We start from the raw sequence: 16,718 nt of genomic DNA, 5'->3' as shown, positions 1-16,718 counted from the left end.
TTGGCTAAGCAGAATGAGAACAGGCTAATCTTATCAGATATTCTAATATATACTTTAATACAAATGCTACTTAAATCAGTTTGGTTCTGGCAAATTAACAGACCAATTAATGGGACAAAATGGTAAGTCTTAATATTGACCCATATGCACATGAGATTTGGTATATAGTACAATTATATGAAATTAATATGTGATGGAAGTAACATTTTAAACCAAGGAAGGAGAGATTGGTTACCTGTTCAACAAAGTAGATCTTTATCTCAGTTCTTACACAAAAAGAAATTCCAGATACATTAGAAAATTAAAATGGAAGAAAACTGGAACATAGAATTATTGAAAGAAAAGATGGGAAATTTTTAAAATATAACCTAATCTTGAAGATCTTTCTAATGATTATATGAGGCTGATCTCAGGTGGCCCTGACCTGCCATGGCTTGAAGTGGAACTTAGCTTTCCAGGCAGAGATTGAGACTGGGTCGTGTTGGAGACAGCACCAGATCCTAGCCACTAGACCAGTGTCAGTGACAAGGGCCCTGGTCCTTCAGAAAAGAATTCCACAAGGGAGGAAAGTAGTGAAGCAAGTATTTATTAGGAGGAAAAGAGAGGATAGTACATGTGGATAGGCACACAGGACACAGGTGGACTCACACACAGGGGAGAGACGTGCCCTCGTGAAAGTTTAAATCACTTATATGGGATGTTTCTTCTGACTTTTCTTTGGCCAGTCATTTTGGTTTGCCTGGTTCACAGCCCATATCTGGGCTTCCTTGGTGGCTCAGTCGATGAAGAATCCACCTGCAACGCAGGAGACCTGGGTTCCATCCCTGGGCTGGGAAGATCCCCTGGAGGAGGGCATGGCAACCCACTCCAGTGTTCTTGCTGGAGAATCCGCCTGGGCAGAGGAGCCTGGAGGGCTGCCATCCGTGGGGTCACAGAGTCAGACACGGCTGAGTGAGCATAGCACGGCTCTGTCCATATTTGGTATATCTCAGCATCCTCCTGTGTGTGCATGCGTCTCTTGACATCACGCCCCTTTGACCAACAAGGAGCCTTTCTGCATGTGTGATCACGGGGGTCTTCTGACTTGAGAATGAGAAATATGTGGTCTGGGCAAGGCCCAGCAGCCTCCCTTAAGTGTCCTGCTATGCTCAGATGGTAAAGCGTCTGCCTGCAGTGTGGGAGATCCGGGTTCAACCCCTGGGTCGGGAAGATCTCCTGGAGGAGGAAATGGTAACCCACTCCAGTACTCTTGCCTGGAAAATCCCATGGATGGAGAAGCCTGATAGGCTACAGTCCATGGGGTCTCAAAGAATCGGACACGACTGAGCGACTTCACTTTCCCTTTCATCCTTTCCTTGGAGCTTCCCCCACAGGGAATGAATCTCCAATTGCTATACCCGGCTGTGGGGGGGGGGGGGGGGGGTCGGGGGGGGGGGGGGAGGCATCTACCTCCTGCCTCGAGGCCATGAATCAACATACTGATAAGGTTGTGTTTGTGTGTTGTGCGTGTTAGTCGCTCAGTCATGTCCGATAAGGTCAGCCACTACAACTGAAATTTTTTTATTTGCTTAAAGATATGATCAAAAAAGTAAAAAATATAAATTAACTATGGTTGCCACCATATCCCTACTAGGGAGCTGATTTCTTTGGTAGATGAACAGCTTGTCTAAATCAATTCTAAAAAACCAAATGAGAGAAAAATTCTCCCCCTTCTGTGGAAAGTGGTGTGAGAAATCCAACACTGGGCTTACCTCTGGGAAGGGGAACTAGAGAAACCAGGAGTGGGAGAGATTTCCTCTTTACTTTGTACTGTGGGGTTTTTATAATACCTTGAGCACAAGTAGTTCCCAAATAAAGAAGATGAGAGAAAGACAGATTGGGCACCGAGTACTTTTTGAAGCTGGAAGCTTCAAAATCTGTTTTCCCCAATTCCCCTTGCTGCCTGCCACCAACCTGTACAAACAGGAGAAGAGGGGGTAGAAAACGAAAGTAGAAATAGTTACATGCATCCCCACTGCCTTCTGGTTTTTTCTCCTTTTCTTTAAATACATTTCCCATTAGCAGAGGCTTCCCTGGTGGCTCAGATTGTACAGAATCTGCCCACAATGTGGGAGACTTGGGTTTGATCCCTGGGTTGGGAAGATCCCCTGGAGAAGGGAATGGCAACCCACTCCAGTATTCTCACCTGGAGAATCCCATGGACAGGAGAGCCTGGCGGGCTACAGTCCATGGGGTCCCGAAGAGTCAGACACGACTGAGCGTCTGACACGCACCGTTAGCAGCGTTTCTCTGAAGGACCCGTGGAAAATGTCTTGCTCTGCTCACCGCAGGATAGGCCAATAAATCTGCGACAAGGTATTGAGACCAAGGAACTTTACTTGGGAGCCGGCTGACAGAGAAGATGGCAGGCTAGACCTCAAAATCTTTTCAGGACTTGGATGGTTCTTTTATGGATCAGAGAGGGGGTGGGAGGTGAGGAAACAAACAAACAAAAAAACCATTTAATTCTTGCAGATAACTCCTAGAGCAGCAAAGCTCAGGCAGGGGGATATGCTAGTTTCACTTCCATACAATCCTTCACGGGTGGGCAGGGTCAGGCTATCTCCCTGAGGCAGGCCATGATGTATGCCGACAGTAACAAAAGTGGCTAGATTAGGGATCAAATCGCAGAAGCAGATTCAGTGTGAATTCAAAATTAACCCTTCCTGGCTAGATAGCCTCTAAATGCTGAAGGACTTTTGTATTTCCAGCCTTAATAGATTGCTTTGTGTGTGTGGGTGAGTCAAGAGGAGTTTGATCTTGCCATCCCTCACATCCCTCACACATCCCTTCATACCACTTTCTATCTTGCCTGAAAGGCATTCCTGCTCCGATTTTACTAATGAGAAAAATAAGTAAGTTCTCTAGAGGGAATGATGGACTTTGAACTATTTCCTAGTGTTTTTCTAGGGTTTTAAAAATGCTACGTAACTTAGGGCTACTGAAATTTGATGTACTATCTTGTTATTGAGGATTAAAAAGATGACATGTGTGTCCGACTCTTTGTGACCCCGTACATTGCAGCCTGCTAGGCTTCTCTGTCTGTGGGATTCTCCAGGCAAGAATACTGGAGTGAGTTGTCAGGCCCTCCTCCAGGGGATCTTCTCAACCCAGGGATCAAAACTGCATCTCTTTTGTCTCCTGCATTGGCAGGTGAATTCTTTACCACTAGCGCCACCTGGGAAGCCCAAAAGATGACATGGCTCACCTCTAATTTATTTATTTATTTTTTTCCATTTATTTTTATTAGTTGGAAGCTAATTACTTTACAACATTGCAGTGGTTTTTGTCATACATTGAAATGAATTAGCCATGGATTTACATGTATTCCTCATCCCGGTCCCCCCTCCCACCTCCCTCTCCACCCCATCCCTCTGGGTCTTCCCAGTGCACCAGGCCCGAGCACTTGTCTCATGCATCCAACCTGGGCTGGTGATCTGTTTCACCCTAGATATGTATGTTTCGATGCTGTTCTCTTGAAACATCCCACCCTCGCCTTCTCCCACAGAGTCCACAAGTCTGTTCTATATATCTGAGTCTCTTTTTCTTTTTTTGCATATAGGGTTATCGTTACCATCTTTCTAAATTCCATATATATGTGTTAGTATACTGTAATGGTCTTTATCTTTCTGGCTTACTTCGCTCTGTATAATGGGCTCCATTTTCACCCATCTCATTAGAACTGATTCAAATGAATTCTTTTTAATGGCTGAGTAATATTCCATGGTGTATATGTACCACAGCTCCCTCATCCATTCGTCTGCTGATGGGCATCTAGGTTGCTTCCATGTCCTGGCTATTATAAACAGTGCTGCGATGGAACATTGGGGTGCACGTGTCTCTTTCAGATCTAGTTTCCTCAGTGTGTATGCCTAGAAGTGGTATTGCTGGGTCATATGGCAGATCTATTTCCAGCTTTTTAAGGAATGTCCACACTGTTTTCCATAGTGGCTGTACTAATTTGCATTCCCACCAACAGTGTAAGAGGGTTCCCTTTTCTCCACACCCTCTCCAGCATTTATTGCTTGTAGACTTTTTCACCTCTAATTTAAATGGTGTTTTTGCTCTGGTGAGAGATGTTCCTTCTTTACAGTAGAGAAGAAGGTAAAACCTTTTGCCTTGTTAATGGTATTGGCACACCTTTGTCCCACACAAAGCTGATAGACGTACACAAGATACTGGCTTCAAAGTGCAGCAACTGGAATTGAAACTTCCTAGTGCACTGTAACTTTCCCCCTCATCCCATAGGAATATCAGGCCGTGTTTGGATTTTCCAGGCATTTAAAATCACTGGAAAGGACATTACTACTCCTTAGAGTCTCACTTTCCAAAACTGTCTTCGAAAACATGGTCACGCTACCTGTAAGTGAAGTTACCAGGTATGCTCTCCTGCAGAGGAGGGATCCATATAAAAGGTCCAGTTTGTGATTTAGATATGTAAGCACTTTTCCCAGTCATATCTCAGCTAATTTCCTGCACCTTAGTTACATTTGTGACTTCTTTAGTGATAGTTTCTTTATACCAATTCCAAGTTCTCACCTGCCAGGAAGTGCAGTGAACATGGGTCATTACAATCCTTGTAAAAACTTATTCAGATTTGAAGAACTGGGGTCCAGGGTGAGAAGTATATTTCTACTTTGGGGAAAATAGGTTCTGATATCTTCTGTTCCTGCAGAAAATGTCTCCCACTGGCTCTCCACAGGGTTTTACCTAACAGCTCATTATGGGGCTGTTTTTTGGCCTCCTAAAGATTCTTGTGTTCTGTGGGCTTCCTGGCCTGTAGTGCTTGGAGAGAATTGTCCTATGACATTGTTACACAGCTCATAATTGGGTTAGGTCCATAGTTTATAGTTTGTCAGGCCAGCAGGTTATGGAAGCATCAGTAACAAAGAATACATATAGATTTCCAAGTGCATTCTACATTCTTAGCATTTTCTGTATGTTTAGAAGTTACTTGACCATAAAGTGACATTTTATCTTTAATAGCTGGGTATCTTGTTGATAATTATTAAAAAATTCTGTATATCCCCTTAGTTCCAGCAATCATGTGGAAGTTGAACTATACTAAGTATAAAGAAACCATTCTCTCCAGGGCAGACCAGCAAAGGTCTTCAGAATGTACATAAAATCATAGCTTAAAGTTCTTGTCACAAAATTCACATTTCTTACATTTTCACTTTTCTAGCAATATCTTCCTTAGTTCTCATATTCCCAACCCATATTCTTCATTTTCGATCTGTTTTATGTTCAGGTGTCCCAGTGGGAACAGAATGGTGCTTGCAGAATTGATCAGATTACTCAGGCATTTGATTTAATTGCATCATTAAATAAGTAAAAATATCAGATGAACTGGTTTGTGTTTGTCTACTTTGTTTTTATCATTGCTAATATTATTTTTTGACACAGACGTATCTCTAAATCTCAACAAATAGAATGAATTGAAAAAGGAAATCATGCTTTATTCTTTTGGTTGTATATTTCCCACCTGTCTCTCTCTTATATACACTCAACTCTTCTTGCAACTACCAAATTATTAATGCTTCTGCCACTAAAATACACAGACTCCACTCAGATAGTTTTTGACTGTAAATCCCAGAACAAACTTGCAGTCATAATTTCCTTCCCATGTACAGTGACCCATCACTAATTATTTAAGTCAATATATTAAAATATGTTTTTAGTTTGCCCACCTGAGCAATGAAAGGGTTAATAATATTGAACAATGAGTTAATAATAATAGCTACTGTTTATTGAGAAGTTACTTTAAAAAACACTATAGTGGACAGTATATATATATATATATATATATATATATATATATATATAAAAACTTAGCTTTATCCCTAAGAAGATCTTAAAGTCAGACACAGATGCTGTCGCTGATGTAGACCTTAGCTCCCAGACACTGAGCTGTATTATTTCCTCTGCCTATTAACAACCCTATCGGTATTAGCCTCATTTTACAGGCAAGGAAACTGAGGCTCCAAGAAGATGAACCAGTTTTTCAAGGATAGTCGCTCAGCCATGTCCAACTCTTTGCAACCCTATGAACCTGCCAGGCTCCTATGTCCATGGGGGTTCTCCAGGCAAGAATATTGGAGTGGGTTGCCATGCCCTCCTCCAGGGGATCTTCCCACCCCAGGGATCGAACCCAGGTCTCCCTCATTACAGACAGATTAAGCAATATGTAGGGATTCAAGTTCTCTCAGGTCTTCTGCCACTAGTGTACTGTATCCTCTGTATTCAGGACAGGTTTTGTCATTTTACACATGGAGGAACCAATATAAGAAAAGTTTAAAACAACATGCCTAAAGTTGCATGGCTATCAAGTGATGAAGCAAGGATGTGAACTCTTATCTTTCTGATTTCAAGGCCCATGTGCAAAACCATTATGCTACACATTAAAAAATGATTTCTATTCTATCCTTAATTTTTAAACTTTAATATGATTGAGCTATCAGTCGTCACCCATAGGCATTTTCTCTTTCAACTCTAGGAAGTATGTAGATTAGAAATACTCTTCTAAAAAAGTTTCAAATGTCTCTACAGGGAAGAAAGTCCTAAAACTGTTCTAGCTTGAACAGAAAATATTTCCATCTGTCACATTTGTGGATACCACATGGGGTTTTTATATAATGCTTTTGTTTAGTCCTGAAGGCATAGATTAATTTTTACTTCCCTTTGGCAGATAGCCTCACCGTCTGGCAACTTGTTAAAACTTGAGATAAGAATAAAAATTCAAACAAAAAAGTAAGGCGATATCAAGTATATTTAAAATAATAGGCAGACTTCCGCTGAGGAGATGAAGAATGCCATGGAGCAAGGACCCTTGTGAAACAGTGAGAAATAATGATGACTTTGAATCTGTGCGGCAAGCTCCTACTGATGCAGCAGGTCTCCATGACCTGCTGCTGCTTCTTGGAAGCCTCCCTGATTCCTCCAGATAGTATGGAGGAGCATTCTGTTATAACTCCATCAGAGCTGTTCATTCATTCATTCAATTTTAAATGTATACTTTGCATTCCCGCTGGACTCCACACTCTTGTGAAATCAGGGACTGAGTGTTATTATCTTTGCGTCCCTAGTACCCAACATATTTCAGTTGTGTTTAAGCTTTCATCAAGGCAGTTTACAGTCAACATAAACTTGCTGAGCACTTATTACATTCTAGATACTGTGTGAGGCATTGGAAGATAGCATGAAAAATAATAGAAAAAAGGGCACCTAACCAAGAATGAACATTGGACTTGGAGTCAGAAAACTTGAATTACAGTCTTATTTTCTGCTATTTCATTGTTGGATCTTAGACAACATTCTTGGTTCTTAGTTGGCTAGAAGGAATGTCCAGATTCAGAGTCTTCTAAAGCTTTTAACTCTCCAAATCTAGTTACTTACCATTACCTCAGACATAAGCATGTGAATGCATCTAGAATCACGTCTGGTGGATAGTAGGCTCATGTGTGGTCAAAATAGTAGGTCAGTATGGTCAACAGAAGACTTAAAGTGTACAGGAATAAAATTCTATGATGGTGTAAATATTAAAAACAGGATTTAGGGCTATGAAAAGCAAATGCTAGTATGTGCTTAAACTTGTAAAAAAAAACAGAGTAAAGGACAACAAAAATAAGGTTTTTAAAATTACAATCAGAACAAGAATAAAGGAAAAATCTGATGGTTAGATGAGAAGGTGTAGTGTTGATATATAACACACAGGCAGAAATTTTCTTTTTCAAGGAGAAAGAGCTTTTGGCTGAGATGTGTAGAATAAAAATGGTCTGGAGAGGATATGAGCTCAAGGTGATGAGTAGACGGTAATGCAGTCCCTGAAACAATGCAAGAGTCTGCGTCTCTAGTGAGAAAGGTAGCCAATAAAATTGAATTCCTACTGATGATTTCTAAGATCTCCAATGAATGGGTATGATCGCAAAGGCCTGGAGATGGCCCGATAGCATCCTGGTTTGCACAGTGAAAAAGCAAGCATGTTGTGTGAAGTTGAAGCTGTTGATCCTGATAGCTAGCAGTTTTGCTAGCAAAATTGTAACTGATTTATGAACACTGAGAATGAAAAATAGGGTAATTGATATATAGCTAAAAGTTAACCCAAACTAATTTTTTTGTTGTTGTTTTGGGTTATTTACACAAGAATATCTGTCAGCTTGTCATTTCACAAAATCACATCTCTTGGGAGAATATGGAAGCACCAAGTGTAGCTGACTTTCTTCTTAGACTCATTTAAAATAACTAGTTGAATTACTGCCTAAAAAATATCTGCTAATCATTATATTCTTCAGGCCAGAATGCATATTTTGAGTCCTATATATACTATAGTACCAGATGCCAGTTTTTACTAGTTACTTGAATGAATATCTATATAAATATAAAATGCCCACCTAGGAGGAGGTCTCCAGTGGAATACCACGGGGTGTAATTCAAGTTTCAGAAGTTTGGGTGAAGCCTTGGATCCAGAGAGATGGATAAAAAAAACTCTGTGCCCAGGTTAACAAAGTGAAATTCATTGTAGGAAACTTCTTCACTTGGATCTTTGAGAAAAGTCCCAGCCCTACTCTATCCAGGATTGTAGAGAAAGGAGGAGAGTTGGGGTGGTGATCGGTTTGTTCTGAGTCTGCTCCTTCATAGGGAGAGAGGGATCTAGACAGATGTGAGAGGTCAATGCTCACCCAAGGATACACTTTCACTCTCATTTATTCCCAATAAAAATGGAAATGGAAGTCAGTTGGTTCATAGTCACTGTTCTAAAGGGGGCCTCCTAGGTGGCATAGTGGTAAAGAATCCTGCCAATGCAGGAGCTGCAGTTCCATCCCTGGGTTGGGAAGATTCCCTGGAGAAGGCTATGGCAACCCATTCCAGTATTCCTGCCTGGAAAATTCCATGGACAGAGGAGCCTGGTGGGCTGTCCATGGGATTGCAAAGAGAAGGACACACCTGAGGAACTGAGCGTGCAATCACTGTTCTAAAGGTGCAAAGCATTCTTTAGGGCCTGGTGTTCTGATAGAAACAGGAATCAAAATAAGAAAAATGGGCAGGTAAGGAAGACCTCAAGTGAAAACAAATGTGGAGGGCCACGTCGTCTCAAATTCTGTAACAGCACAGGCTTTGTGGACACCTCTGAGCTGTGCGACCTTAGGCAACTTACCTAGACTCTCTGAGCCTTAGTTTTCTCATCTGCAAAATAGAGGCCATAATCATTATGTCCACTTCCAGAACTGCTGTGATAATAAATACGTTCTTATACCAAAACATTTAGAATGGTGCCTGACTGTGATCAGTGTGTTAACTATTATTATTGTTATTATTATTATTAAAACCTAGAAGGATGCTATGACTTGTTATGGTAAGAAGACTGTAGTTTACAGGGTCCCTATTCTCCCATCCCTTCACTTCCAGCCAAAAAAAAGTGGTAAGATGCAGAATGGAGGAGATGTGGCTTTGCAGAATAAATAAACAAGGAGACTTAGGCTATTGTGTGTATGCTGAATACTTTGGATCAAGTTGACAGTGCAGTTTGAAGCTGCTGAAGCCTGTGTATTCACTGTTTCTAGATTTTACGGTTTCACTAGGTTTCTATGCTTTGTCCAGTCGTCATGTATGGATGTGAGAGGTGGACTCTAAGGAAAGCTGAGCACCGAAGAATTGATGCTTTTGAACTGTGGTGTTGGAGAAGACTCTTGAAAGTCGCTTGGACTGCAAGGAGATCCAACCAGTCCATCCTAAAGGAGATCAGTCCTGGGTGTTCATTGGAAGGACTGATGCTGAAGCTGAAACTCCAATACTTTGGCCACCTGATGTGAAGAGCTGACTCATTGGAAAAGACCCTGATGCTGGGAAAGATGGAAGGCAGGAGGAGAAGGGGACAACAGAGGATGAGATGGCTGGATGGCATCACCAACTCAATGGACATGAGTTTGAGTAAACTCTGGCAGTTGGTGATGGACAGAGAGGCCTGGCATGTTGCAGTCCATGGGGGTTACAAAGAGTCAGACACGACTGAGTGACTGAACTGACCTGAACTATGGTTTTCCAATATCAATCCCTCATATACAAGTTGAGATTAATTTTCCTAAGACAACAACAAATGTACTTTGCATCTTCCTCTAACTCCACTGTGCACGAGTCTAGCATTCAAGATTGGGAATGACTACTGCTAGCTTTGAAGACCTGGCCCTCCGTCTCTCTCTAGCCCAGCCTGGGTCCCTCCCCGGGTGCTGTGCTATGTGCTGAGGCTGGCCAGAGCTCTGTCCCCAGCCTTTCTTTCTTGACCTTATCTGAAATGCCTTTCACTTGTTTTTTTCTCTCTGATGAATGTTAGAATGCTCTCATCTGCATGAAGCCTGCTGTAAAAGTCCTGTCTGATTGAAACTTTAATTCTAGGGGTTACCACATTCTGTTCTATGTAGATATACCAGCCCCTTCATTAGCTTTCAAGCTCTTTGAAGCAGTGACTGAGTGTGCGCACTTTTGCTTTTCCTTTAGGGTCAGTTTGGGGCTCTGAGTCCTGAAAGAAGCTCATTTCGTGTTGAATTGTTTTGAATGGAATTGAGGGAGGACATTGACATCCAACCTGAACTTGCTGACCCTTGGGCGTCTTGGTACCTCTGTCTGGCTGGTCAGGGTGGTCTGTGAGCTTTTATTTTCCCCTCATTCTGGACTTAATTTCTGTACTCCTCCAGGTGTCTTTCCTCCTCTCAGTCACACTGTTATCCAGCCTGTGCTTTTTCTTCCTGTCCTGTCTAACAAGCTTTGCTGCTTCCTCAAAGAACCCAGTCCCTCACTGCTCTTCTCCACCTTCCTCTCCTCATCTGTAGTTCTCAAAATATTTTTTTTTCTCTTCCAGCCCCTTTTCCTCTATCAACTTTAGGAATAGAAAATGGCATCATAAGGAGAAAATGTTTGAACAAGTTGGGGAGGATTAGGAATGTAATAGGGAGTGGGAATTCACCATAGTTGCTTTTAAACCAGTTGCAAACCTTTTGCCCTTGTTTTCATTCTATTCAGAAAGATTTCAGACTAAATCCTTATCTCCCTAAATGGAAATAACTGAGTCAGATGGCTGCTATCTAATCTAAACATTTTTTTCAAACACCCGAACTGGTATTTGGTTCAAGAAAACATAGATGGACAAGCTGTGTTTTACCCAAGGTTTAGTGGATATCCTCAATTGTAGTGTGCATACTTTGATAAACTTCATAGGCTAGAGCTGTGGGTTAGATTATGGTTTGTTCTTCCAACATTCAACTATTTTAATCCAAGCTATAATTCCAATGAAGGCTGGATTTATTCACCAGCTTGTTCAGCTAACTAAAACTGTAGGTACCATCCACCACCACATTATTTAAACACAATTCAGAAATCATAAATAGAAATCCAAAAGGAGAGCTTGATTTCACAAGACAGAATTTGATACCATGAAGAAACTCTTGTAGAAATTTGCCAGAGACCTTGCGGGTTTTAAAATATTCTCTGTTTTCTACTACCAGATTTGGCAGCTTGAGAAGTATTCATTACAAGTAATGACAAATATTTTACCAACTCACAAAATGTTGCTTTTTGTTTTGGCATTACATTTGTTCAAATTTTAAACTAGGAAAGTTAATATAGTAATCCTGTGGTTATACAGAAATCTCAGGAGAAATATTATTCCCATACTGAGCATTTTAGCAAATATTTCTTGACACTAACTATGTGTAAGGTATTATATCAAATATTTCTGGTAACAAAAATAGAGTTAAACTTGATGTTTGGCCACAAGTAGTGGAAGAACTAAGACACTGTAATATGGCGAGTGCCATAGGAAATTTGCTAAAATGCTCTGAGGCATGAACTCATGTGGGATTTGCTTAGCCAGAGAAGGCTTTATAAAGACATGTAATATTAGCTTTATAGATTAGACAGAGGATAATATGTGAAATATGCAAAACAGGTAAAGGAAGATCTAGACAGATGAAGCATTATTAATGAAGTCTCAGAAACACTATATGGAGTATAGGCAGTGTGGTTGGGTATTAGTTCTATGTAACTGAAAGAGTAGTTGGAGATGAAGCTAAATTCCATGGGTCTGAAAACCCAGATTAAAACTTTGGTGAGTAGTGAGAAATATTTTATCTATTCTTCCACTCTTTAAACAACTTCAGAACCATATTTTTGGATAATTAGTCTAAGCTTGATTGCAGAGGAAGAGAAATGGAGTTTGGAAGACCAGTTGGGAGGTTATTATAATAGTCTAGTAAGTGTTACTAAGATCAGCACTAAGCTGGGAAGAGCAGGATTGGAATGAAGGAGTAGAATTGAGAGACATTCTATAGTGAAAATTTTTAGGATTTAGAACCTGATTAGAAGATGAGGCAGAAGAAAAGGAGGACTTAAAGAAAACTATGAAGAGTCAAACACAAGAACCGAGGCCATTGAGAGAGTCAGACTAGGCAAGTGGTAGGGTAGAAGGTGAGTCCACCCCTCTGTGGTATGGCATTGAGGGGGACCTCAACTTTGCTGGAAAAGCAAGATTGTATGTAAACATGTTCCCCAATGGGGAGCTGGAAATGTGAAACTACAACTCAGGCTACAGTTCATAATACAGACTTGGGGCTCATTAGCATTAAGGAAATAGTGGAAGGTGTAGGAAGGAATATGAATGTGAAGGGAGAGCATAAAGAGAAGATGGCCACGGACAGAACACTTGGGGGAAGCTTGTCTACTTTTAGGTGAGGAAAAAGAAGCCAAAATCGAAATAGTGAGGTCAGGAAAGAGCCATGAAGACAGAGTATCATCAAAAAGCTGGACAAGAGCGAGTTTCAAGAAAGGAGGGGTCAGGTAATATCATGGAAACAGAGAAGTCAGGAAGATGAGAATTGAGCAGGAGAAATTAAATTTAATAGCTGAGAGTTCATGGGTGACTTTTGCCAAGAGTAATCTTAGAACTGTGAGCTGATGGAATATATTCTATTTGTAAACCTAAGGTTTGTTTGGGGCCTATTAGGTGTTTTGGATATTTTCATTTCTTTAATAGATAATGAAGGATGGGTGTGTGTTTGTGTGTGTGTGCGTGCATGTGTGTGTGTGTGAGAGAGAGAGAGAGAGAGAAAAGAGAATATGTGTATCTTGTGACCAGGAAACCATTTTATAATTTTAGGCAATAAAATATAATTTTAACTGATAAAGTTACTTAAGGAAAATGTACCTTGAGTTCACATTTCCTTAATAATACAAACACTAATTTAGCCAAAAAAGGAAATCTCTAGAATTTTATATCAGTCGATAAAACTTCTACCCAAATTATGTTGATTACAAAGACATTCTTCTGCCCTATCGCATTACATGAAACAGCAACAACAAAAATATAGAAACACTTGCTGAAATGACGAGCGTGCTGCAGAACATAGATTTATCATCTTTTTCTCTTCTTTCCAGAATAAAGACCGAGCTATGATAGCAACTGGTGGAGTGATAACTGGCCTGGCCGCCTTGAAAAGGCAAGACTCTGCCAGATCACAGCATCATGTCAACGTTAGCCCGTCGCCTGCTGCCCAGGAGAAGAAACCAGTTAGGCGTCGACCTCGGGCCGATGTTGTGGTTGTTCGAGGCAAAATCCGGCTTTATTCCCCATCTGGTTTTTTCCTCATTTTAGGAGTCCTTATCTCCATTGTAGGAATTGCAATGGCAGTCCTTGGATATTGGCCTCAAAAAGAACATTTTATCAATGCTGAGACAACACTGTCAACAAACGAAACTCAGGTCATCCGGAACCAAGGCGGTGTGGTGGTTCGCTTCTTTGAGCAACATTTGCATTCTGATAAAATGAAAATGCTTGGCCCTTTCACAATGGGGATTGGCATTTTCATTTTCATCTGTGCTAACGCCATTCTTCACGAGAACCGTGACAAAGAAACCAAAATCATACACATGAGGGACATCTATTCCACAGTCATCGACATCCACACTCTGAGAATCAAGGAGCAAAAACACATGAATGGCATCTACACTGGTTTAATGGGAGAAACGGAAGTAAAGCAGAATGGGAACTCGTGTGCTTCGAGACTGGCAGCAAACACCATTGCTTCTTTCTCAGGTTTCAGGAGCAGTTTTCGGATGGACAGCTCTGTCGAGGAGGATGAGCTTGTGGCCAACGAAAGCAAGAGTTTGGGGCATCTTGTGCCACCTTTGCTCTCTGACAGCCCTGCCTCTGTTTGTGGCCTCTATCCACCTCCTTCCAAGACAACTGATGATAAAACCAGTGGCCCTAAGAAATGTGAAACCAAGTCAATTGTGTCATCGTCCATCAGCGCTTTTACATTACCTGTGATCAAACTTAATAACTGTGTGATTGATGAGCCCAGTATAGATAACATCACGGAGGATGCTGATAACCTCAAAAGCAGGTCAAGGAATTTGTCAATGGACTCCCTTATGGTCCCTTTGCCCAATCCCAGCCAGCCCTTCCAGCCAGTTGGTCTGATGCTCCCAAGGAATAATTCCGTTGGGGAGTCGTTGTCAAGTCAGTACAAGTCCTCTGTGGCCCTTGGACCTGTAGCTGGACAGCTCTTGTCTCCTGGGGCTGCTAGAAGACAGTTTGGTTCCAACACATCCTTGCATTTGCTCTCATCACACTCAAAATCCTTAGACTTAGAGCGGGGTCACTCCACGTTAACCGTTCAGGCAGAACAACGAAAGCATCCAAGCTGGCCTCGCTTGGATCGAAGCAACAGCAAAGGATATATGAAACTGGAAAACAAAGAGGACCCGGTGGAGAGGCTGCTTGTGCCGCAAGCTGCAATCAAGAAAGACTTTACTAATAAGGAGAAGCTTCTTATGATCTCAAGATCTCACAATAATTTGAGTTTTGAACATGATGAGTTTTTGAGTAACAACTTGAAGCGGGGAACTTCTGAAACAAGGTTTTAATGTGGAAAACATACAGTATTTTACAAGGATATATATTTTAAACCTATTTTCACTGGTGTTTCTTTGTTAAAATTTTGGTTACAAGCCTTTTTAAATCAAATGGTTTGTAGTATATTAGACCTGGATGCTTAACTGTGTAATGGAGATGGTTATATGTTTGGATTACTTATGATTGCAATACTCTGTATACTACATATGATTTTATTTTTTCTGAAAGCATGGTCTCTTTTATTAATATGAATACAAAATACTTCCATCCAAATTAAAGTTCCTTTTCTTTACTTTAAAATTCTTTCATCGATGATCACACTTAGAGCAAAGTGTCCAGTTTAGAAAAGCCAGGGTACCAAAGTGTGGACTGGAAGTATAAATTCAATGCAAACCTTAGGTGTCATTTTCTGAAAAGTTGCTTTAGGATTGGTTGAATTATTTAAAAGGCAAAATATCTGGCTTCTATTCAAGCTAAATAATTGAATGGTTAAATTTGTTTAGTTCTGTGTGAGTAACTGATAGGAATTGGTAAAGTTGGTTGTGACTAGTACCCTGAGCTCTAGGTAAGTTATACTTTTTCAACATCAGTTCTATTTTCGTGATATTTTATTAAGAAACCATGTATTCAAGAGCTATGGCTGAGAATGCCAGATATTCTTAGGGGTAAGTATCAAAATGCTCTTAGCTTTAACTTTAGATATTCTGGATTGAAATTTCTTTGCAACTGACTTGAAAAATGAATGAACCAATTTAGTGTTTAGAAGTGCTATCTTGAAATAATTATATATATGAAGAAAATGTTGACTAATGAATGAAAATATATGCTAGTAAATGCTAACTAGTCTCAGTACCTTTCCTTAGCCATCTCTCTCCTCATCTAATATCCACTCATTCCTACATCCTTGTTTTCCCCTAATATTTCTTAGTTCCTGCTATTTGGAAGAAAATCAGCTAACCTTGACTTTTCTTTTATCTTTGCATATCACTAAGTTGGTGGTTGAAGAAAATTTAGTCCTTGGTACATTGCCTTGAAATTTATCTTGTTCTAGAAAGCCTTATGATAATTCCAAAGACTTTCTTATGGTATAATAAATATTTAGGATTATGGTTCTCAGTTATTGAAGATAATAAATATTAAAATAGATTTTCCACCAGGAAATTTTCATGTTTCCCATTAGGGTAATCTCATTTTAAAAAATTGTTTAATGGAACACTCAGGAAATTTTAAAAGTTTTTCTCAATGTGTAAACATTTCTGAACATCAGTATTGCAGTTGAAGAAGAGGAAAAGGAAGATATCTCTGTATTCGTAATTCCCCACAATTCCACCTTGTATTGGCACCACGAACTTCCCTGGATTGAGGCACAGTGTTACTTGTTAGAACATCAAGCCTATGTATTGTAATAGTGTGGGCTTAATATTTTATGATAAAGCATTTAATAAACCTCCAGTCTTAATATTAAGTGTGTGTTTTTGCTATTATTTTTTGAACGAAATACATTTCTGCTTTAAGTACTGTTTTTCAAACTTTCAGATATATTCTACTGAAGGCGCTTGATACCCTAACATCTGCACTGGGTGCTGTGGCTTCTTTAGTTTCATTTTTAAAATTTTTATTTTATTTAGATTAATGAGCTAGGTCCATCCACCTTTTGAATTAAGCTATTTTGATATTTTGTTATTTGGATGTGATGCTTAATTTTATGTGTCAAGTTAGCTAGGCTAAAGGATGTTCAGATTTCTAGGTGTGTCTATTAAGTTGTCTCCCACACTAC

At 40.3% G+C, this 16,718-nt stretch overlaps 1 protein-coding gene across 3 annotated transcripts in view; it reads left to right on the top strand.

Moving 5' to 3' along the window:
- TMEM200A (transmembrane protein 200A) overlaps positions 1 to 16,406 on the top strand; it is an 81,239-nt gene extending 64,833 nt beyond the window's left edge. For all 3 annotated transcript variants that reach the window (XM_070461732.1, XM_070461730.1, XM_070461731.1), the window contains one exon: positions 13,462 to 16,406. In XM_070461732.1, the coding sequence (XP_070317833.1) occupies positions 13,477 to 14,952 (1,476 nt within the window). In that variant the 5' untranslated portion in view covers positions 13,462 to 13,476 and the 3' untranslated portion in view covers positions 14,953 to 16,406. The remainder of the gene's footprint in view (positions 1 to 13,461) is intronic.
- Positions 16,407 to 16,718: the final 312 nt, after the last annotated feature.

Source organism: Odocoileus virginianus, chromosome 34, assembly GCF_023699985.2.
Source record: "Odocoileus virginianus isolate 20LAN1187 ecotype Illinois chromosome 34, Ovbor_1.2, whole genome shotgun sequence".
In the NCBI taxonomy this organism is placed as follows: domain Eukaryota; kingdom Metazoa; phylum Chordata; class Mammalia; order Artiodactyla; family Cervidae; genus Odocoileus; species Odocoileus virginianus.
This window is presented reverse-complemented; position numbering and strand designations above follow the sequence as displayed.